The sequence below is a fragment of the Styela clava genome, chromosome 9, assembly GCF_964204865.1.
Source record: "Styela clava chromosome 9, kaStyClav1.hap1.2, whole genome shotgun sequence".
Lineage (NCBI taxonomy): Eukaryota > Metazoa > Chordata > Ascidiacea > Stolidobranchia > Styelidae > Styela > Styela clava.
Window position 1 is genome coordinate 4884025 of NC_135258.1, and position 24821 is coordinate 4908845.

At 36.7% G+C, this 24821-nt stretch overlaps 2 protein-coding genes across 2 annotated transcripts; one reads left to right on the forward strand and one right to left on the reverse strand.

The window, feature by feature from the left end:
* Positions 1 to 131: 131 nt before the first annotated feature.
* On the reverse strand, positions 132 to 9585 carry LOC120340051 (uncharacterized). The gene is made up of 10 exons (XM_078116120.1): positions 9541 to 9585; positions 6816 to 6897; positions 5970 to 6092; positions 5121 to 5304; positions 3567 to 3620; positions 2339 to 2409; positions 1913 to 2053; positions 1400 to 1521; positions 1018 to 1163; positions 132 to 381 (listed from the first exon to the last, which is right to left on the reverse strand). The coding sequence occupies exons 1-10, from the start codon at positions 9583 to 9585 to the stop codon at positions 132 to 134; spliced, it is 1218 nt and encodes a 405-aa protein (XP_077972246.1).
* A 664-nt stretch (positions 9586 to 10249) lies between these two features.
* LOC120339813 (uncharacterized) lies at positions 10250 to 17141 on the forward strand. Its single transcript, XM_039408021.2, has 5 exons — positions 10250 to 10377; positions 13389 to 13638; positions 13727 to 13810; positions 16010 to 16093; positions 16898 to 17141. The coding sequence occupies exons 1-5, from the start codon at positions 10356 to 10358 to the stop codon at positions 16938 to 16940; spliced, it is 483 nt and encodes a 160-aa protein (XP_039263955.1). The 5' UTR covers positions 10250 to 10355; the 3' UTR covers positions 16941 to 17141.
* The last annotated feature ends 7680 nt before the right edge of the window (positions 17142 to 24821 follow it).

Genomic DNA, 24821 nt, shown 5'->3' on the forward strand with positions numbered 1-24821 from the left:
ACAAAAGCTTGAGACACTAGATTATGGTATGTTGCTTGTTACGTGATCTAAAAACGTGTAATATCAGACATTCATGTTGCGTTAATGAATAACTAACTTGGGTACAATACGCCGAGGAGTGGAATACATTTTCAAATCAATAAAACGTCATTGTCTTCTCTCCCTACTCGCACATTAAAATCAGGTTCAAACAGTTGTGGTTCTTTCACGAATATTTGTAGTAGGTAAGTACCAACTCGAAAAGAGCAACCATGCTCATTCACGACATCAGAAGTTCTCACCTCTTTTGCCAAAGTCGATATAACATGGTATCGTTCATTATTGGTGAATGAGTAAAGTATTTCGTATTGTAGCAAGGTCATAATGGTAGAGAGCGATTTTCTGTAACAAATGGAATTCGTTTAATATTCCAGCGATAATAATCGCTTTAATCTGGATGTGGGATGAGCTACGACTGATGCAATGCTCAATGCAGTGGGTAGAATATTTTTGCGACTAGGCCTTTAGGTTGTAGTTGGAGTGAAAGTTTTGCCTTTTTGCTGTTATAAAAGTAGGGACAGACGTTGTTCTTAAACATTTTATAGAAGCGAGAGTGAAATGCTTAGTCTGCTTCGAAGTAATCGGAGACCAAATTTCAGACTTCCAAACGTCGTAATTAGTCTGTTATGCTGAAACAGACAAAAGCTTGAGAAATTTATTGGATTTTGATTGAGTTAAGTTTTCATTACCGGAGTTAACGACTGGAGTCCGTATTTTATCAGCAGGAAAGTCAAAGTTAATAGAGCATTTCTCTCAGTTAAAAAGATGGTTGCAAGTTACAACAAAGATGACTGTAAATTAAAAGATTGATTCTGAGATCGTATCCATGTGGTATTCATTATAAAAGATTTAGAACAAATTTACAACAAAAGAGTGAGATGCAAGCGATTCTCTCAAATCTGATACTTTTAACATAGCTGAACTTGACTTTACAGAACATTAATTTTGCGCATAGCAATTCCCTTTCCCACAACTTACCTTGGATGACCGGTTAATATTTCTGCGAATATTTTTATAAAATCTCTCAAAGTCGATCGCAGGACAAATGTATCAGCGTAAGTTGGAAATGTTGTAGGCTCGTCGTCATTCCATAGATTCTTATCGTCATAGATATCTATTCTGTTCTGAAAAAAGACAACTTTTGATATCTTCCTGCCCCATATCGCAATATTTTTGAAATTATTCCAAGTGTTTCGTGATGACCACACATTAGCATTCTGGAAAACCAGTTTAATTTTAGCGAATCGCAGAGATACTTCCAATTGTATTGGACTGATTTGTATGAAAACAACGAAATTTTTATAAATCTTATGAAAAAGTTGCGGCCATTGCGAAGGGTTTTATTCCCACCATTGCTCACCTGGAAGAAAAATACTTTTGGTTTTCCGTTAAGACTCGGAAATTCATCCGGATTGAAGGATTGCACTACTTCATTCATTGTAATAGACGAGTTGTCTGCAGTTTCAATAAGTCTGTCGTTTCCTGAAATGAGTAATATAGGCAAAAAACACAAGAAGAGAGAATATTTACTGGTGATCGAACAGGGATTGCATTTTCGATTTATTTAAAGTGTTGGACTCTAATGAGTTAGAAGTTCAAAATTTCAACAGAAATCAAAAATAAAATTCTTGGACCTCAAAGTTCATTTGTGAAATAATGGACTTCAGAAATTTTATGGTTATCAGATTGCACCTTTTTTCGATTTCGTAGCCGAGTTATAGCTGGTCAGCTCACAAACCGCACAATGGTAAAAACGGAATGCGTGGTACACGTGGGACGTATGTGCAAGCGGTACACGTGGTACGGGAAGTGCATAGCAAATCATTTTCAAAAGATTTTCAAATAAGATTTTTTGTTCAATAAATGTACACACCGGTAGAAAGAACAAAACACACAAGACATCCATAATCGTCAAAATTCCTTGACCTTGCTGGATTAAAAATCGACTCCATTTTCAGACATTCGTGAAACTCCACTTTGTAACCGGCGCTGGTGAAGAACTTGCGAAGAGAAGCTAAACGAGTTCATCGAAAAAAAAGGTAATGAACTAAAATTGAAGGGTCAAGCAAGCGAATGTAGTACGACCTGGAAGTTATATGTATCAATGTGCATGAATTATGGACTTTTGCAAAAAAATACCTTATTGGCGATGTAACGATTTGCTATTTGCCTTTCAACTGTTTTAATTCATCCTTATAATTAAATTAACTGTTTTTACGTTTATTAAATTATGCACAGTGAATAAGGCATTTTATGCGCAATGCGCAAAGATTTACGAGAAAATAACAAAGTCACTGACCTGCTGGGCGTAAATACTTTGTAATGTTATTTATAATGATGCACAGTCCAACGTGCTTCGTTTCTGAGCACCTAAAATATAATATATATAGATAGATAGATAATTCCAATTCTCTCAAGTATTGAATTCACCAATTGCATTTGCTGCTTATTAAAAAGTCTTGGGAAAGCATGTTTGAAACCAGTGTTATTGAGAATCGAATCAGTGACCAGAATCAAACTCGAGTCACGTAAACGAAAACACTCAAACTAAACACCAGAGTGATTCGACTTTGGTTTTTAAAAAATTGAAAATTTTCAGTATTCGAACAACGACGAATTCGGTGACATTCGATACTTTAACTGGCCAGTGGATGGTTGTTAGCCATTTCATGGATGGTCCGAACATAAAATGTATTATGTGATGTATTTATTATCTGTAGAATCAGTAGTCATGAGAACATAGTATAGATAACTATGCTGAACTATATAGCTATGTTATCTCTTCAATGGATTTTGTATTAGCTTACGGATAGGTGCCGAAAATGGGTACAATTGTTTGCGTTTTGACGGCTGTTTCGAAATAATGATTAGGTTGTGAGACATTTAAGATAGGTCTGAGTTTGCGACCTCCTTAATATAAACACAAGTTCGAATTTCTTATCCGTGGTCTTACGTATATTATCGGTTGTGGCACCATTTTGTTCGAATATTAAACAAGGAAACATTAAAGATAATTTGATTAAATTAGAATTTAAATCTCTACTAGGCGAATATTAACAAGGATTTATAATTTTTTTTCACAAATATTGGCCCAATGGGGTGAATTGCTCTTTAACATTTTTCTGTTTATAAGAATTCAAGAAAACGCTTCTAAAAAGGGAAGGGCTTACCTGTGAAAAAATTGTTATATAAAATGGGCTGAGACAAAGGGATTTCAGTGGGTCCTCGTTGTTACTAAATCTTAATCCCAATTTGCTCCTTTCTTGAATTTAATGTTTTTTAAATCGCCACGTTTGCACATGATAATATAAATTAACGTTAAAAAATAATATATTTATGCATCGATAACATTGGCATTTTTACAGGTTAGTGGTAACTTGCAGCATTTTTATGAGTGACCTCATTGCTCTCAAGATTGGCTCTCTACAACACCTTTAAACTAACTTACATTAGGAATGGAAAGTTTTTCAGAAAGAAATTTAGTAGTGTTAATACTATTTCGAATTATGATTTGAAATATTACTTACACATACGTTTTTTTGGGAGGTACTTCACAGCCGACATCTTCTGCCAAATTGATCCTGTAACAAACAGAAATATATCTATCACAACCCGGTAGGCGCCTAGGATCTCCGCTGATACGCAATCCCGCAGTGCTAGCCGCTGCAAAACACCTCCCCGTCGTACCTTTGCATACTTCTTCACAAGAATGGTTTCCGGTACAATGGAATGGCTAGTGGACTGTACGCTATGCGGGTCCTCTTCAATCTGACTATTGCTGCAACATTCGTTCAATTTTGCCTTTGTTTGTGCTCCCAATAATCGTCTTATAGTTTTTTTTCGCCTAGGCATTATGATTACAACTTACGCTGAAAGAACATAATATATATATACATGCAAGATTCAACATTTCCCCGACACTTAACGATTTAATAGAATAGGATTATTTATCATATTCATACGATGAGGGCTGCTTACCAGTTTGATTCGGATATAGCAATCCCAATTTATAGACTTAATTAGTTGAAGAAACCGTAGCCAGCGGTGAATTAGGTGAACCACCCTCTGACAGCGAGAAGTGGGTACAGTAAACCTTAAGGCTTAAGCACATAAAAATTCCGTCAATCTTTCACCATCCAAGAAAAATTGCTGACCTCTAACGCCAGCGTGCCGCAGTGACATGTTTTCCATTACTGCCATATCAGTTTAAAGTGCTCGTATCGTCGTGAATTTTGCTTGGGTGGCTAATAATAAAACACTGAAATTCCCGAGGCTTTCCCAGTTTAGTAATAAGAATAAAGTTACTGAATACGTCATATTCTACTACAGCAATCCATACCGCCTATTAAAAATTGCGACATGCAATGACTAGTTACCAGGCCCGCACTCAAGCAACCAGTTACCATCCATAGAAACTAGTTACTGAAATTGCCAGTTCATTTTGAACGCTGCGCGTTCCGTTGACATACTCGCGTGACTGATATACTGTAGCTAAAAATAAATAAAATAATGTTCACTAAAATCCCTAAGGCTTCTCCAGTTTACAGAGTATCGAGACCAAAGACGACTTATTTGAGTATTTTGCTATGCGGAAGATAGAGCTCTTGGAATTTAATTTTCAACTTGGTTGGCGAGAAAACGGCGATCAATTGTGAAAAAACTGGAAATTTCCTAACGATCGGCGCGTTTTTCGTTGTTACCATGGAAACGAAACCTCTATCCGGACTTTCTATAAAAGGCACATTACTAGGGTGACATACAAGATTTTTAAGCTATACGATGCCAATAAAGTTCAGTCTAATCTAATATAGGCCTTTTCGCAAATTCGAGAATGATTATTTGCGAAAACATTGCTGGACTTTTCGTGTCTATTCACACTGGTGTCTTGAGGAGTCTTTTACCAACCGAGACTATGCATCTGGAACTGAAAAGACTATTTCGATGCCCTACCGCGCTGCGAAAAATCATGGGTCGCCATATATGAACGGTTTTACTAATTTATATCTTTCCCAGCAGACAAATATCAAAATGTCCGATTCCGCAAAATATACCAAATCATCTTAACTTTTCTTTATGATTACCTGGCTTTAAGATTTTGCTTTGCGTATCGTCTCCTCATTGCCGCATTTCTCCTCTCGCTATCTCGATCACTAGCTATTTTCTTTTCTTCGAATTCTTTTTCGAGTTTTGCTATTTTCGGGTCATCATTATGTTCGGCTGAATATGTAAAACCATCTTGGTCAGTCTTTGAAGTGTCTATGACGTCTGCAAAAGATTATGAAGACAAACATAAATCTTGAACAAAATTGATTTTCGCTTTGTCGAACAGCTATACACAGCATAGGATTTACATATTTATCCAAGGGGAGATGAAAGCCGATAAAACGTCTCAATTACATGCGAACCACTCTTGTCCGGTTACCATTCCTGACCGATATGTTCGTCAATTATTTCAGAGGCATGTGCTTGATAGTAAAGGAACCGTAACAGAACAGCTGCTGTGTGAACACCCTATGACGACGAAGAGCTTAGCAATTCTTTCGCTCATAATTACCCCCCACGTAATTCGAACCTAAGAACTCGTTTATGGCAATTAGAGATATGATGGCGAGTGTATTCTAAATGCTGAACACGATTCGCCTCGGGTATTGTGCAATGGTTACAACCTTATTTGTGTGAATTGGGGTTTTTCAATTTTGCTAGTTCGTCTTGTGCTTTGTCACTCGAAAAAAATATGGTGATTTTATTCTTGAATGCCAAAATTTTCTAACCAAAATTTGTGATCTCGAGGTGGATAGTTACAGTCGAAATTTTTACATCAAAAGTAGAACTTCGAATTCTGTCAAATCTTATTTATTTCAGCAAAATCAGAAATTTTTATGAATATTTTTGATAATTTTGTTCGTTGGAACCTTGAAGTTCGTCCTTACCTTGGGAAACTTCGCTACTGCCTTCCAATGGATCTTTGTTATCCCCCACACCCTCTTCCGTATCCATAAGAAACTTGTCGCTATCTCCTTGTCCACTGGATACATAGTCCAAATTGGAAGAATCTGTAGTAGAAATTTGATATTAATTTTAATCAAGTGTAAAACTAAAAAACTCAACAGTTTATATCCAATGTGACAGCAATATCATTGGGAATCCGACCTCCAAGATCAAAATAAAACTCTCATTCCTGGATTTCGAAATTGCTAAAACGCTTACTTTACTTTTGATTCAACACTATCTATACGTCTATACTATTCAACTTATCTATACGTCTCTCAAAAAAGAAAAAGTGAAAATATAGAAGAGGAACATGTTCAGGTATTAGCAGACGTTTTTCTCTCTTTTCTTTCTCTTGTTACGAAGGTGGGAAAGCATAACGTAGTCAATGAATCGCCTCATTCAACTTATAGTGCGACGGAAGTGGCGTCTGCCATTTACTAAACTGTTAACTTATATTGGATGACCAATGTACATATCGACCGTAATTCAAAATTGCCATAACGCCTACTTTACTTTTGGATTAGGTTTATATATATAAATATTTGAGTCCCCCTCTTTCGGTAATTCAGAATTACGATTCTGTATGTTTTTATACGATTTCTGAAAACTTAATAACAAGCAAAATCTTTTCTACATTAATAGGATTAATATAAAACTCACTTTTTCGCCGACAATACATTACATCAAAATTACAATCTTAATATAATGAAGAAATCATACTATTAGCAGATTCACCCCTAACCCAAACACTAGCTCAATTCAAGCAACATATTAACATTCCATACCTCTTATTAATTTTTTGCTACACCACGATATCACTCCTGAAAAAAGGCTGCGTGCGTTTCTACTTGACGGATCTTCCTGCTTCTGCAATGAACAAACGATAAAGTTATATAACTGATATAGTAATTTAGCACAACGAGCATGTTTTTAGGTGTCGGAACCCCACCATTTCGCTTCCATGGCATTCCCGACTATCTGAATAGGCCAGGTGCTAAATTGAGAATGACTTAGGATATAGGGGCAGATATGCAGCAATTGTTATACCACATGTCTTGTAAGTATTTCTTATATATTTCAGAACAATTTTGTTATAATCGTAGTGAAGATCGTAGTGAATCCGCAACCAAACCATTTACGACTGACAATAGATGAATCCTAGGATTGACAGGAGAGCAACACTCAATTAATTGAACACAAAAGCCAAACGTAGTAGCATCAGTACCGGTAGGAAGATATCACTGAGTGAGATGCGATCACGAAACCGGGGCACGATACGATTTTTTTTTTCATTTTTGATGACGTCATCCCACAAAAATATTTTTGTGAAAAAGGAATATGAATTTCATAGAGCTAACAGAAATTTTTGGAATAAATAAAAGTGATAGCCTTTAGACAACCTTTAACCGCTGACAACTTCAAAGCAATTGATCCAGCGAGTAGATGAGAAAAGCGGTATTTTCACAACAACAAGAAGACAATTCAAAATGACGATCCATAGGTTTATTTTGTGTCCAAACACGATTTTTTTTATTAATGATATTTTAGACAGTGTAATTTTCGCGTTAGGCGAATCAATTTTCTCGTTTACCTAATAATTTTATTATTTGGGATTATAGCTTGGATAAAATGTAATCGCGTTTACGACGACTGGTGGCAAATTGTGTGTTTTCCTCAAAATATCAGCTTAAACCAGTGTTTCCCAACCCGAGTCCGCGGTCTCAAATGAGTCAGCGAAGCGTTTGAATGAGTCCGCAACGAGCCATGAAGTCACTGCGGGCCGCAAACGTTTTTGCGAAACTTAACCATCAGCCAAGTTACGATTTTCGTTAGAATTTACATAAACATAAAAGTAAGTTTATTCACATAACATTAATCGAGTCAATAATTACTGGGGGGGTGGGCATATTGGAGTATTCAACTATTAGAATAGCAATTTATTATTCGAAAATTTGGTACCAGGTGACGCGACAGGTCACTTGCGCGTCGCTTAACGATTGGATTTCACGACTCACTTGCGGATTCCCGACGAAAACACAAGTCGGCACATGCGTGGATAGAGATACCTAAGTGGTGTGTCTCGCGAGCTCGAACAGCGAGAAATAATTTTTTCTGGTAGGTTTCAATTGTGGCAACCCGAATTTTCTTAATTGAGAAGCGGTAATACAAAATATTAAATAAAAAACCACAAGTTTTGTTTTATGATAGTCCGCAACCGATTAAAAACGCGTTTTTAGATATTGCAAATCGCAAAATTTTGGGTGCTGCTGTAGTATTAGGGCATTTTTCCTCACGATTCTTGGCTTTACTACCTTCACATTGGTACGTACAGTACTGGAGCGCATTAAGTGTTGTACGAACAGCTCAGATTTGTCGAATTCATAAAAATACGAATCAAAACAAAATATAATCGGGCACTTTACCACGCATTTTTGTGTCCCCTGATTGTCATGATATTTTCTTGTATTGCTTTTATTTCGTCAACACAACCGCAGATTAAAATGATCACAATTAAATTAATATTAAAACAAGGCGATGAAGATTTTTATTCAATTTACTAATATACACTAATTATATTTTTAATAAGTACTAAATCAAGTTGTACTTTCTGGAAATTTATACCAGATAGTAGGATTTTTCTAACGGCGATAACAAACTCGAAGAATCGCAAAAAATATGTATCAAAACTAAATACAATCGGGCAATATATTCTCACTTTATTATGTTCAAAGATTGCCTTGGCATTTTAAATAAGTAATGCTTTCATCTTGTCGTTAGTCGACCCAGCCGCGAGCGACCATGGACACAATTAAATTAAAATAGAAAGACATTTTAAATTCTCGTCGTTGTCATGGATTTAATATCGTGCGCTAGAAAAGGCCATTTATACACCAGCTGGCTCTTTTAACAAACGCGTAATTGCGAAGAATTTCCAATTTTGAAATTCGTTACAATTCTGTTGTGTTTGGTTTTATTACTTCTTCACGCAGAATACCGTTGCAATGAACGCACGTTGAGTCCGCAAAGGTTTTCGCCGGTGAGAAAATAGTCTGCGACCTAATAAGGTTGGGAAACGCTGGCTTAAACAGTCAGCTTTTTCAAATATGAATATTTCGAAGGCGACAAAAATAGAAATGTCTGTGATAAAAAAAAAAACATAAATAAACAAAGTCAATTATATGAGCAAATTTCTACTTATATATTTTATAGACAAGTATGGCGGGCTGGATTCTGTCGGTGTGCCATAGTTTAGGAACCCCTGATCTATGGTATACAAATTAAGTTTTTTTTTTGAGTGTTTTTAAAACACTCACGATTAAGACTCGTCCTTTGCGTATACTCTTTCTTCAAATGCAAATGCCTGAATTAAACCCGTAATGAGTTGAATTTTTCAAATTATAACTTTTAATTAACATAATTATCTGCAACAGAACGGACGAGTAATGGCAATGTGATATGCTATTATTCATCTAAATTCATCTTGTCCAAAAAGTAGTGGATATGATTCACCTTTGAACTTGTGTCGCTGGCTTGAGATGAAGCAGGTGACGCCATCACATAGGAAAGATGAGAATAGATTGAAGCCTATCGAAGTAAACTAATCCGAAAATATATGTAGTAAGACAAGTGCGCTGTTAGAGATGATATATATTTTTTCACCACGTTTTATGTGTCTTCCGCTTTGTAAAAGGCCTTGTATATATAAGCAGAAAATTTTATGCAAGGTGATGCTATATTTGAGAAGTATTGACAATGCTTACTCCCTATTTATCTTGGAGTTTATCTCACTTTTCCTATTAAACTTCACTCAACCTTTTCTAATTTGCGATGTGATTTGGATCACAGCAAATATCTTTCTCTATTTTTAAAAATTGCAATTAATTTTCTAACCCAGACGATCTTCGTCTCATGATTTTATGTCGAATTATCTGCCATTGCCATTGACGAAGAGCCTGTCAAATCTCGAAGTGTTCTAAATAATTATTATTGCTCTTCAAGTAACCCCTGCACTAATACAAATTTAAGAATAAAAGCTGATAATAATACTAGGCGGTTACCAACGCAGACACAAATACAGCGTCTCACTGATTCGGAAGTTTTATGAACTTTGCCCTGTCAAATATTGAATAACTGGTTCTATGGAAAAGTGATATCTCCTACTGTTACCGAAATATTTGTGTTGACGCATGAATTTACACAGTACACAACATGTGACACAATTGTAGTTTCTCATCTTATGTCTGCAGTGTAACGACAAACAAGAGGTAAAATAAATAAATCCGAGGTTCTAGCCTATAGACAACCTATAGATCAGCATCAAGAAAATGGGCGGTAAACCGACAAAAGGTGGGTGAGATTCATCGGAGATATATTTATGTCTGTAAGAACTAATTTTAACTAAGTTTTAGTTGCGAGCTTGCGTTTTTTCATGTATGAATTAATATCCAAGAGTAAAGAATCACGCGACAGGACAAAAGTTTTCTCGTAAAATCACATCCACGCAAAGCTGCACTTCAGCAAAAATCCATTCTCAAAAATTTACAAACGTCCAAAATCCTTCGTAGATTTTTGCCAGAATAATATAAATTTAGTGACAGAAAATCTACAAAAAGTAGAGAGCAGCAATAAATTTTCGTTACATTAGGAAACCTATGTTTGAATCTCAAGGAAAATAATTATGTGGGAGAGGATTGTTGGATTCCTCACACCCGCAGAGTGTTTGTTTAATTAATTTTAATATTTTCTTTTTAAAATTAGAGTTGTTCAACTTTAGACGAATTCATTCATTCGACTGCACTCAATGTTTGAGCCTTTAAAACGTTTGGAACAAGAATCAACCCAATCAAAAACGTAACTGTTTTGTAAAATGTAAACCGATTTCATTCAGGGATAAGCCTTCACAAATAGTCAACTATTTGAAAATAATAGTTCAAAATTGATGTGGGGACCCCAAGGCATTCAGCCGATAGGTCAATTCAGCCCCATTATTACGCAAACGGCTAGAGTCAGAATATGAACTGGTTTTCTCGTTTTCTGGGTCACGAAGTTTGGCATTTTGTTTGGTCAAGCCCATGCTTACATTATTGAATGACAATAATTTTTATTTGTGTTCTAAGGATGCCACTTTTAGATTATCGATTCGAATAGTCTCTCTTTCGAACCGTTCGAAGCAGATTCACGCGATTCGGAAGAAGTAAGCGATATCCCGAAGTGAAACAAACATTGAACGTTCGTCCATTGCTGTTATCAGCGGCGTCCAATCTTTTGATAATGCACACTTCAATACCAAGAGTACAGTATCTTTAAAGGAGATGCAAATGGATTTTACGTGATGAATTCTATCGATCAGGCGTCATTTTTGCTCCCAAAAACTACTTTAGTTCCGCATCACATTAAAGAATCTGAGTTTCACATAATTTCAAATTGATCGTACACCCCGAAAACTCAAAACAATTTTGATGAAAGTTTTTAACAGTCTGCGCTGCGACTAAATTATAGTACGCCCTGACAGGACTGGCGGAAAAGCCAGCTACCGACTGCTAGAAAAGATTTAATTTTAATTCAATTACGCTGCGATCAGAGTGAAATATTTGTATATTTTGGGCAAAACATTACTTAATAGGTTCATTGGCAGTTTAACGAAACACGGGGTTGGATAATGTGATGGAACATGTCGAAATGGAGGAAATATAAAATATGCGACGAATAGCAATTTTATTTCATGTCCTACTCAACAAGCGCCAGACTTCATACCAAACTGACCATAATATTGGAATTTCGTATCGCTCTAGCGCAGGGCTGGGCAATTATTTTTGCTATAGGGCCACATTGAATATTCAAAATGCAGTGGCGGGCCGGACTAAGTAAAGCCAATTTTGCGTTTTTAATGCATTTCATTACACATTTGAATAAAACAAAGTACTATTGTACTTCGTTATTTTTATTTAAAGCGCAGGTATTAAAATTAGTTTAAAACATAAATATCGCTATTTCGAGACAATACATAGGATCAGAGAAACGTCACGCTTGCAAAACAATGCTGAATTTTATCATTAATGCTAAAGAGTGAGTAACTATGCGGAATAAAGACCATGCCTTCAATGGCCAAACATTCGTGATTCATATAACTTTGTTGTCACCATCGCATTTTTAACGTAAACAGGGGTCGCGGAAAATTTTAATGCACTGGAAGGCGTTGCGAGTTTAAAAGTTTGGAATGCACTGCTCTAAAATACAACGTCTATCTGCGTATATAAAAATGCGAGATAAACTGCCGGAATATACTTAATTTTGATACCTATTTTTGCGATACGGGTATATTTAAAATGCATTGATATGGGCACATTAAAATGTCTTGCTTAGTTTTAAAATTAGCCCGCGATTACTTTGACAAAATATAATCATTACTACTTTTAAATACCACCGCATGTCGCGGATATAAAAATGTGAGATAAAGTGCTAGATTACTTTTATTCGTGTTTTGCGATTTCGTGAAATCAACAAATGTGATTTGTTCTTGCAACAATCAGATTTTACCGATAGAAAAATCCCTACGTCTGCGATAAAACCACACCGAGTAAAATTCAATTCAGTACCATGAAAATCGGTTGAATTTACTTTACTGCCATGGGCACCAGAAATTTTTCAGTTTCCAATTTCTACAACTGCGTTTTTAATCTGCCGCAAGCCTTCTCAATCAATCTTGTTTCTGTCCAGTTTTTAGTATTTTATATTGCCGCTCTGAATTGTCGATTTAGGTTGCTTGCAGATGCACTCTTTTATCTATATAGCATTATTATATAATGACTCGTTTTTCTCAATGGTTTCACAGTTCGGTATGCAAGACATATATATATATAGAAATATATATGTTGAAGGAAATTTGTGTAGAAGTAGAAGATTTGAGTAGAATAATCACCAATGTAAAGGTGTTTACGGTCCAAATAACATATCGACCTGACGAAAACAATCGGTCATTTAAAAAAAAATTAGTCGAATGGTATTGCCGGCTTTTTCATTTTCCTAAAAAAAATTTTTGTTTACAGTTAAAGTATATTTTATATGTAAATAAAAAAGAAAGTGTCCACATCTAGAAACCTGCTCGCGGGCCGGATGAAACGTTGTCGCGGGCCGGATGTGGCCCGCGGGCCGCAACTTGCCCAGGCCTGCTCTAGCGTCTAGCTCAACGAACATGTTCGGATCGATATATAGAGTCACCTTCAGCGCCGCGGTCTATCAGTCACCTTTGGTTTCAGAAGTGGCAAACCTATTTTTGCGAATTTCTTTATTAAATTGTATCTTTCCTCACTAGTGATGCACTGGATATGATTACTTATTTCAAATCTTTCCATTAATAGAAGAGAAGGAAAGAGATCGACGAGAGGAATACGAGTCAAATAGACCACGATCAGGAGAGAACAAGTGTGAAAAAATTCGTGAACGAAAAGAAGGAACGGTGACAGATCACGCTTTCACTACAGAAAAACTCAAGTTGGAGTACAAGCATAAGCTTGACATGTATGCGGCAGGGAATGAATACAAAGAGGCACGACTGAAAACGATAATTAATGGACAGATAGATGCATGGAGTAAATATGTAAATACGTGGTAAGTGTAGCTAATTAAATACTTCAATCATAAAGTATTCAATTTATTTCAGTCGTAACTTAAACTTTGCATATCATTGTATTTTTAGCCGGCAGAATGGACTCACATTAGATGAAGCACTCAAAAAAGCAGATCACCTGCAGGTATCGCCGGATGTCGTGACCAGACTAGCGTAAGCGCATTTACCATTTTATGACTTGCAAACTAGTACAATATGCCATATCGGAGCCAGCATAATCTTATATAAGTTACAGCTAATTCTTTTTACAATTCTGTGAGGGGTCATTAATTATCGATCTCGATCGGTAAGTATGTTGATTGATATTTGGGGGCTCCCGAAGTATGCGAACCAAGATGGCGGACATCGGAATGTAATATGTGTACTAGATTAGGGTTAGGCCATAATTTTAGGTATAAATACTACGGGAGGCTCTTGGCTAGTCTTCGAACTGATAATAGGACTGAAATAAGGAAAAATTGAAAAAAATTATCGCCTAACCCTAACCTGTTACCCATGTTACGTTCCGATGTCCGCCATCTTGGTTCGCATACATCGGGAGCACCGATATTTGTCTGTTTGGTAATTATCGATCTCGATCGGTAAGTATGTTGATAGGTATTTGTCTGTCTGTCTATGTGTATGTCTGTTAGTTGCACGCGATATCTCACGAAAGCGAGATTGAATCTGCTCCAGATTTTGCATGTGCATTCATCATATCTCGGACCAAAAGCGAACGAATTATGTCGTATAATTAGCGAGTTATTAATAAATTAGTGATGGGACACGGAGTCACTATGGAGTAAGAGCGCTGTTTTGGGGGATCCCCTAACATCGATTGATAAGTCTTCGGTCTCTGACCGATATTCTCGTTTGTCTGTTAGACACTTTCGTATGTTACGCGATATCTCACGGAAGCGAGGTTGAATCTGCTGCAAATTTTGCATGTTCATTCATTATATCTCGGACCAGAAACCCATTGATTTTGGATGAATTATGTCGTATAATTAGCAAGTTATCAAATAATTAGTGATGGGACACGCGATGTCGCTATTGAGTCAGAGCGACGGAATCGAAACCACAAGATCGATAAGTCGGCGGTCTCCGATCGCTATCTAGTTTGTTTGTTTGTCTGTTAGACACTTTTGTATGTTCCGCAATATCTCACGAAAGCGAGGTTGAATCTGCTCCAAATTTCGCATGTTCATTCATCATATCTCGGATCAGAAGCCCATTGGTTTTGAATGAATTATGTCGTATAATTAGCGAAGTATTATTTAATTAGTGATGGTACACGCGATGTCGCTATGGAGTCAGAGCGAAGGAATCGAAACCGCAAGATCGATACGTCGGCGGTCTCCGATCGCTATCTAGTTTGTTACTTATCGATCTTGATCTGTAAGTATGTTGATAAGTATTTGTCTGTCTGTCTGTCTGTCTGTCTGTTAGACACTTTTGTATGCTACGCGATATCTCACGAACGCAAGGTTGAATCTGCTCCAAATTTTGCATGTGCATTCATCATATATTAATTAATTAGTGATCGGACACGCGGTGTCGCTACTGAGTCAGAGCAAAAAAAAACAACGAAACCGTAGATCGAAAGGTCTGCGGTCTCCGATCGCTATCTAGTTTGTTTGTTAATTATCGATCTCGATCGATAAGTATGTTGATAGATATTTGTCTGTTTGTTTGTCTATTAGACACTTCCATATGTTACGCGATATATCACGAAAGAGATGTTGAATCTGCTCCAAATTTTGCATGTGCATTCATCATATCTCGGACCAAAATGACTAATGATTTTGAATGAATTATGTCATATATTTAGCGAGATAATAAATATTTAATGATGGGCCACGCGGTGTCGCTATGGAGTCAGAACGAAGAAATCGAAATCGCAGAATGATAAGTTGGTGATCTCCGATCGCTATCTAGTCTGTTCGTTTCACTTTCGTATGTTACACGATACCTCATGAAAGCGAGGTTGAATCTGCACCAAATTTCGCATGTTCACTAATCGTATCTCGGACCAGAAGCCTATGGATTTTGGATGAATCATTTCGTATAATTAGCGAGTTATTAATTAATTAGTGATGGGACACGCGGTGTCGCTATTGAGTCAGAGAGAAGGATTCAAAACCTCAAGATCGATAAGTCCGCGGTCTCCGATCGCTATCTAGTCTAGGTTATAAGTTCAGTAATGCATTTTCGACAATAAATCAATCAATTCCAACCTGTGCGTTTCCCGTGACGCAAACAGTACTGCATTCTTACTACTGAGAGTTGATTTCATATTATCTATATTTAAAATATTAACCATAACTTATGTCAGTCGCAACTAATGCCCCGCATATCATTGTATATTTTTAGCCTGAGGCTGGAAATACCGAAAAAAGAAGCAATTAGCATTGCCAGAAACATATCCACGTCCTCGGAGCAAGATGAAGAAGACTCGTAAGCTTATTTAAAAATGTTCATTGTGATATGATAAATAAAATACCCATAGCATAGGCCAGGTTTTCAACATTTTGAGGTAGACAACCCAACATTCAAATCTACTATCAATGCTTCCTCCAACTGAACTGACCGAAATAAATCGAGTTGTATTGTATATAATTAGACTCGTTTAATCATAAAACTATCAAAAGTAGTCTTACTATCAAATGTTATATTTTACCAACAAACTTGGATATCGGAGTAAATCTGTGGAGAGCCTCTAAGATATCAGTTGCCGCCTGAACCTGGTATTGTTCCGAGCGAAAGGCAGGAGCAAACACCGCTCTTGACAGTTCGTCGCCTTTTTTATAATCCCGTGTGAAGTTGTTTACATGTTCAGTCCAATTCACCATCGATAATAAATAGATCAATCATTTCGTACATCATGGTTCTTTTGGGAATTCGAATTAGTGCGTTTGCATAGTGTTAGCAGGATTGCAACAGTACAATTATGAGTTGATTTTAGTTTCATAATTAGTAACGAATTAGCGACTTCAACTGTCAACTTGATATTGGAAAAGTGTGAAAACTATCGTATTGAATGGGAAGTGAATATAATCCGTATTTGAATGGACAACAAAAACATTTTTTATTTTTTAAATACTTTCCATTATCAGTTCATTTCAAAAATAGCACGCCGGGTAATTGTTGCATATGGATGGACTAAGTAGAGAAAGCCTATTGATAGTGTTTCTTGCAGTCTTCTGCAAGGTAATCATACCCACTAAATATTGGAAATGATGACATTTTTGTTATTTTCAGTGAGGCACTCACTGCTGAAGCCGCGGCTACGAGCAATACCTAGAAACCCCAATTCCAGGGGCATCGTGTTACTAATTCGTGATATGCAACAATCAATCAATTTTCGAGACGAACAATTATTAGTGACTGTTTGAACTTCTCTCAATTGGAATTTGCTTTATAATTATATTTCACATTACTAAAGGATAAACCTGTGCTATTGATATGCTATGTGTGCTATATTGATGTGTTATCCGAGTCTCTGGAGAATACACGATGGCAATGCCAACTGTGAAGGATTCCGACTATTACAAAAGGTTACAGAGCACCCATTTTGGTACTCACGTAGTGTGTGTACCAAGTCAGGGTTAGGCCATAATTAAATTCCGATTTTCCTTATTTTAGTTCTATTACGATTTCGGGGACTATTTTTGTTAGTCAAGTGAGTATACACCCTGCCCGTAGATTTCAATCCTCCTTTACACAACTTGATGAAAAAATAGGCGAACAAAATTAGTTACCTCCATATTGATACACATACTTCTGGGGTGCCTTACAAAAATAGTAGCTCCTTAATAAAATTTGATATAGTGGCTGTTCAGCCCGAAACAGGGCCAGAGATAAAACTTTTAAACAGTGAACAGTTTTAGAATTTTACAAAATAAGGCAGGCATTATCCTGGCAGTTGAAGCGTTTGACTGCAGTGCATTGGCACATATTTCGGGTTCAAATACCATTCGTCACACCTCACCCAGGGCGTAGTAAATTGGTTGGGCAATGTCGCACAGAGAAGTTTCCGGCCTTTTTGAGAATAACAATTAGCTCCTTGGTTATTCTTAGATATCAGTTGCTACTTATACAGGGCCTGGTTCAAAGCAAAATGAGTGAACAGGCGACGTATAAAAATTCGCAGCATAGAGTCAAAGAGAACGGCTCGAAGTTGGATACAAAATATTTTCTATTTCGAAGAATCTAGTTCAATGGTTCCCAACCTACTACTGGGCCACAGAGACATTTTCAGGTGGGCCATAAGCAAAAATTGCCAAGATTATAGAGTTTCACTTGTATCAATAATTTTATTGTATTATTTTATTGTAGTAGCAGTAAATGATGATGATGCTTTTCATTCTAATTAATAAAGTGAAAGTATTTATATTTGCGAAAAAGTTTTTTGTTTTTCTTGTAGTTTTTACCTTGCATGAAATACGTATTGTAATATTACTAAATGAGTAGAGAATACTATAGTAGTCACAAATATTCAAAGTAAAGTTTTCCTCTCCTTGAACAATAAAGTTATACACAGAGACAACACAACAAAAAAATAAGTCTCAACAGTTCAAACAGAAACTAGATTTAAACGAAATTTCTTGGATTTTCCGTATAAGAACAATTTTTTATTTTTATTACAACACACATTTCGCGTAAAAGTACGTCTCTCACTACTGGTTTTGGCACATTGTATTGTACTAAGCTCTATTCCGTCACAACCTATAAATAATAAACGGACATCGCTGAGTTTTATGATGATCAAACATTCGTATGATTCAAATACGAACGCTATGTTTTCTCAGCAAACAACGCCGATATGCCCTTTTGAACCGCATCTTTATTGATAAATTCCTCACTTGGCTCATTCCTCTGCATATAACTCTGTTTTCGTCTATTTTTCAGTCTTAAATTGTTTATGACATGGGTCGGAAACCTACGACCCGTGGAGTAATAACAAACCGGCCCGCGACGCTTCACTGAATTGTAGTAACAAAACAGCTGTGTTGACGATTATATTCTTCACGTAACAGAATTTATTGTGAGACACATGTAGACTAAATTATAAATATTAATAATAATGAATATAATAATAATATATAAATATAAAAGTAACATTAATAAGTATTATAACCAATCAAGTATATAATTCACAATTACTCGTTTGAGGGCCTATAATTTAATTATAATTGGAGAAATGGCAACAAAACGCAGATAAGTTAATGCTAAGTGCAAAGGGTGCAATGACGCGGGAAATATTCAAATGGAATTTTCTGTGATGCAATACAATAAGGAAATAAATCTATATTCCATTCGCGAGGTGTATCACTTCTGATTTTTAATATAAAAAGTGTCTGTTTCATAGAAAACTCTATTCAAACCATGCGAAAAAAAATTCACTATGATGTTTTGAAGTACATATACATTCAAACAATGTACAACAGTGTCCCATTTAGAGAAGCGTGACGCAACAAAAAGTGTTACATGTTTTTTGTAAATTTTTGTCTTCGAGTAAGGCCAAGTTGAGTTCATGAGTTGACACAGTCTTCACGCGGTGCTTAAATTTTAACTTCTGATCTGTATGAAAAAATGTGATTCATCGGCCATCCACTTTCTAAAAATATTTGCCACCCGCCAATGACTTGCACACCTTAACTTTGGCCCGCGAGCGACAAAAGCTTGCCGACCACTGGTTTATGATCTTGTGATACGGCAACACTTGATATTGTTCAGTTTCATTCCTAACCGTTTTACCTCGACGTACCGGTGCCATCAAATAAAATGACCTCGCAGACCAACAACCTAAACTAATGAATATCGATTCAAATTCAACAGCGAAAAAAGTCAATTGGCAAGAATTACTTGAATGGACAAATAGTGTAAAATTACAATTTTCTTGTAATTGCATGAAAACATAAACTTGTTCTGCATTAAAGTTTCATCAGTTAGATTAGATATATTACAAGCGATAATATCAGCACGTAATGATAAAATTTAAATGTCGTTTAAGTCAACCTGAATAAAATAAAATTTAATCCCATTTGAAATTAAATCATTTAAAGGCAATCCCCAAACAAAGTAGGGTTAACTAAATAAGCATTTCGTGGTTCAACAGCCCACACCCAAGTTGAACAAAAATTTATCAAAACTACTTCGGCGTAATTCTCTAAATATATATGCTTATGTTATGGACAGACCTCGTTGGCCTTGTAAAATGGATCGAATATGATTCATTTTGTCAGATTTTGGATTGCAAACTCTCTCTCATCGACAAAATGTGATCTACCTCAGCTTATGACTGCATGAAATAATTTTTATAACTGGGGGCCCCATTCCCTCCGAACTATTTTCGTATTTTTCATTAAATTAACCGCCAATTATATAAAAACATACCTTTCCTTTGCGTGATTAGCAACAGACAGACGTTCCGCCTATCGAAAGCAGTAACTTTCTCGATAAATATTTGCTTTTAGGGATTCTATTTTGGTGTTCTATATCTATACCACCATTGTTACTCAATTTACAGAATTTCATCAAATTTCCAACCTATATTAAAATATTTCATCACCAGTATAAATTAATGTTTGATTAGGCAATGTCCTGTTTTGCCTGTTGAATATAGACTACTGTATAACGAGAGCTTTCGAATATACTTTCCCGTTTCGTGTTAGGAGGTTATTACTTATCGATCTCGATCGGTAATAATGTTGATATATTGAAAGTTGTTGAGGTATTTGTTTGTCTGTCTGTTAGATACGGGCGATATCTCACGAGAGCGAGGTTGAATCTGCTCCAAATTTTGCATGTGCATTCATCTCGGACCAGAAGCCTATTAATTTTGGATGAGTTATGTCGTATAATTAGCGAGTTCTTAATTAATTAATGCTGGGACACGCGGTGTCGCTATTGAATCAGATCGAAGGATACACGCCGCTCGATCGATAAGTCGGCGGTCTACGATCGCTATCTCGTGTTATGCTTATTTATTACAAATATAAAGCTGCAAAAATTTCTCAGGATATTCAGTTCTAGGCCGAGGTACATGGGTTTACATTGTATACTGAAATAGGAAGCCAATATTCTGAAACTAACTACAACGCGTATGTATATATATATTTATTGCATATCCAATCGAAGTCATACAGATAATGAAAAATCACATATACCTATTTGAGGCTATATAATTAAGGACAATTAAAAATAATAAATATTTCAAGTTATTCATTATTTCAAATACAATATTGTGATGTTTTTTATTGTTTCACATTTCCGCTATCATCGTCTGTAGGGCGTATTTCGATTAGTGTTGATCCTTAAAATAAAACAGTTCAATAAAACCTTTGTTAAATAGGCTTCTAAATAACTATCTGAGTGAAAATTCCCACTGAATAGATCTGTGGATGGACTTTGAACATCTGGCGAGCGCTAATATGATTACACACGCTTGTCATCATTTTCAATGCACGCACACGTAACACAAGGAAAATTTCAAAAACATCTGTACACTATTGCGCAGTGGCGGCGCGTGGTCATTTTGACAACCGGGGCAAGCTACCGCGGGACCAAGTCACCCCCATCTACGGGGACAGGATGAGCGCTGTAAGTTCTCGCATCATTTTATGAGTATGAAAACCATTCCATCGGTAACAACCAATCGGCAAAAGCGACAATTTTTAACGATAAGAAAGTGTCTTTAAAACCGGTCCAAGTCAAGGGATTAATAAATATAGACATAGTTTATTTTGAAACCTCTTTCAAAAGGAAAGGCAATATTTACCCAGATAAATACAATGACATATTAACAGAAACTTCGGGAAAGCAGACAAAACCTAAAATAAGGTTAAAAAGGTTACTATGAAGAAAGGAAAGTTAATGCAAAGATAAGGACATGCGTCGCTCACTCTATATAGATATATATGCTGCTAGACTTCTACTGCTTGAACATATATGCAACACGCCGCGGTTTCTTGGAAGCAAAATGCTCAATAACGCGCTGATTAAAGTCATGCATCCCAGAAATAACGTCTCTGTGAATGGATAAAACAGCCAAGGAATTTAATCTATCTTGCTTCATTGTGTTTCTGAGATACGTTTTAATACGCTTCAGCGTGCTGAATGTTCGCTCTGCGTCGGCGGAAGAAATAGGCGTCGTCAAAATGATGTCCAGAAATTTTGCAGACGCCGCAAAGGCTCGTAGTTACTAGAGTGTTATCTATGAGGAACCCATAGAGCGCGCAAGTTGATGTGATGTTCAAAAAAGTTTGATTGGTGTATATACATCGCAATTCATTTTCCAATTTACCCACGTTTATCATGGGGTAAAATTTGGAGACAGTAGCCAACAAATGGATAGGAAATTGACGTGCAAATTTTGAAAATTTTTTGGTGTTCATCAAAGAGAACGCGGCAAGGTGTTCAGTGCGCAGACGATCGCCTATTTGATTCACCAGAATGTCACAGCATTCCTTTGCAGACAAAATCAAACGCTGCGTTGTTTGCCCGCGGCGTAAAGAAGCACTCCATATGTCGTCGTATTTTATTGTTTCCCGGATACGAGATACAGCATCGCAGAAGTCTGAAATACACGACTGCACAGACGCTCCATCCATTAGCCTTGACTGCAATGCGCCGTATAATACATCCACGTGATAGAATATTGTGGAGAAAAAAGCGAGAAAAAATGAAAACTCACCATCTTCTAGCACAGTGATTCCCAAATTGGGCGATATCGCCCCCCGGTGGGCGAAAACGATACAGAGGGGGGCGAAAAAGTCGAAGGGGGCGATAGGGGGGCGATTTCGCGAAACCTGTTTATGCTCGGCGCATTGTGCACTTAATTCTGTACTCTGTGTGCATTCGCAGGCTTGAATCACGTGGTCTATTATCACACGCGAAAGGATTGCTGGACTCGTCTCCGCAGTAAAGTACGGTAGTTTGCGTATCCCAGTGGTCGGCAAAATACGGTCGGAGTAAAAAAATCTCGACCGGGACGATTCACTGAATAGACCCATCCCCGGAAATTCTTCCTATACTTTACCATTTTAAAATTTTCGGTGCTTATTTTAAGAGTGGTTTCGCGAGTTGTTGGTTGTAAAATAGGGTATTTGTTTCAAACTATCATTCTAATTCATACCATTCAACAATCTGTTTTTTAAAAGTAACGATGAAGAATTTTAGCCTATAGTCTATCACAGCTATTTCCACACCAATTTTTGATTACTGTATTTAAACTGAAACTCATAGGAAAACAAAGTAATAATTGACTTATATTTAAATTTCCGAAAAACAACTAAAAACTAAGGAATATAATTCAAAAACGCGAAAATGAGGGAATGTTCACGACCACGCCTGAAAGTCTGTCTGAGTGAGTGTGTCTGAGCGGATGCGAAAGGGGGTATTGTTACGTTTATTTTTGCATCTTGCTGATTGGCCAATGTCACGATGTAAACAAGGAAGTATATGCCCGGGGAAAAATCCGAACGGCGGTTTTGACGATGAATTTATTTTTTTATTTATAATCTACGCTCGAGGACTAAACTACATTTTTACGTAACAGAATTTATCGTGAGACACGTTTAGACTAAATTTTATTATATCCTAAAAAATTCTATTGAACAGCTAGCTACTCTTTTAACGAGCCTACAATTTAATTATAATTAGACAAATGGAAACACGAAGAAAAAAAAAGTTGATGCTGAGGACAGGGCGCATGCAGTAAATATTCGAATATATTGCAATGCTATAAGGAAATAAAATTCATATTCTATTCGAGAGATTGATTCATCAGTGCGTAATTTTTGTAAGAATGTATCTTCTTGAAATAAATCTTTATTAAAATTTCACAAATCATGCGAGAATATTCACTTAGATGTTTGGAAGTACATATTTGTGCAAACAATGTTTTTCGAAAATGGAGACATTACAAAGAACAAGCAAAGAATTGGGATTAGTGATGCCCATTTAGAAAATCTTCCCATCTTGGCGTCGTAAAGCTATCAAGCGTGATGCAGCAACAAGACAGTGTCACATTAAATGTCATTGTAATAATTTTTTAATAAGGCGACTGAGTTGAGTTCACGAATTGTCGCAGTTTTCGCTCGCTGTTCCGTTTTTAACTTTTAAAAAATATATGCGACCCGCAAAAGACTAGCAACCCTAAATTTTGTCTCCCGAGCGACATGAAGTTTGTCGACCCCTGGGCCGTAGTCGATAGTCGGTCACAGTTTCTTCCACATCCGAGTCCGTGAATCCAAAAACAAATAGCTGAAAAATTATATGGACTGGTGATTGGACTTGAGGCCGTGGTAGAATGAGGAATTGGGGATGAATTTTAACGAAGTATTTTGGTGCAGGTCATCAGGCTGTAGGAATGAATGAGATGTACGGAAATCATTATTATAACTTTGGGAAAATGAACTTTGATTTCATTAATTTAATGTGGAATGAGGTAAATTTTGGGAGTGAAATGCTATAAGGCAAGAGTACACGACGGTTTTTGAGGAGGTAGAACCCTGGATTCTTTCATTTCCGACCTATATTAGGTGAGAAAGGGGTTTTGAGCCGTGCTACTATTGCTATTAAAACAACGAAATCACCTTTCCATCAGTAAACTGGGTAATTCAGATATATATAATAAAAAACTCGCTGAAGAACACCAAGCTCATCCATATCATTAAAAAACACTATAAACTATGATTTGTCTTCTCATTCGGTCTCTAATATATTCGTTTTTGACTTTACATTTTTTTGTAGTGCCGGGGGGCGATGAGGTTGTATAAAGTACTGTAGGGGGGCGATGGTCAAAAAAGTTTGGGAACCACTGTTCTAGCAGACGCTTTAGACCAGCCGCCTCCCTCACAGAGCGTTCGTCCCAAACCGGAGATCTCTGAATGCCATTGAAACACTCAATGAGCTCAGACCTAATTTCGGACACGCCCTGCACCACGCGTGATTGGAAGTTCCAACGTGTTGGTGCACAAGCTGGGAGACGGCGGCTACATATCTGGCGAAGGGGGTCAGAGCGCTTCGGCGAAACGGAAAAAAATGAAGAAAACCCCGAAACATTTGCAAAAAATATACGGACGAGAGGGGTATCAAGACACATATTTTTAATAACGAGGTTAAATTGGTGTGCATAACAATGTAAAAAATGCGCATGAGGAAAATCTTCTTTTATATA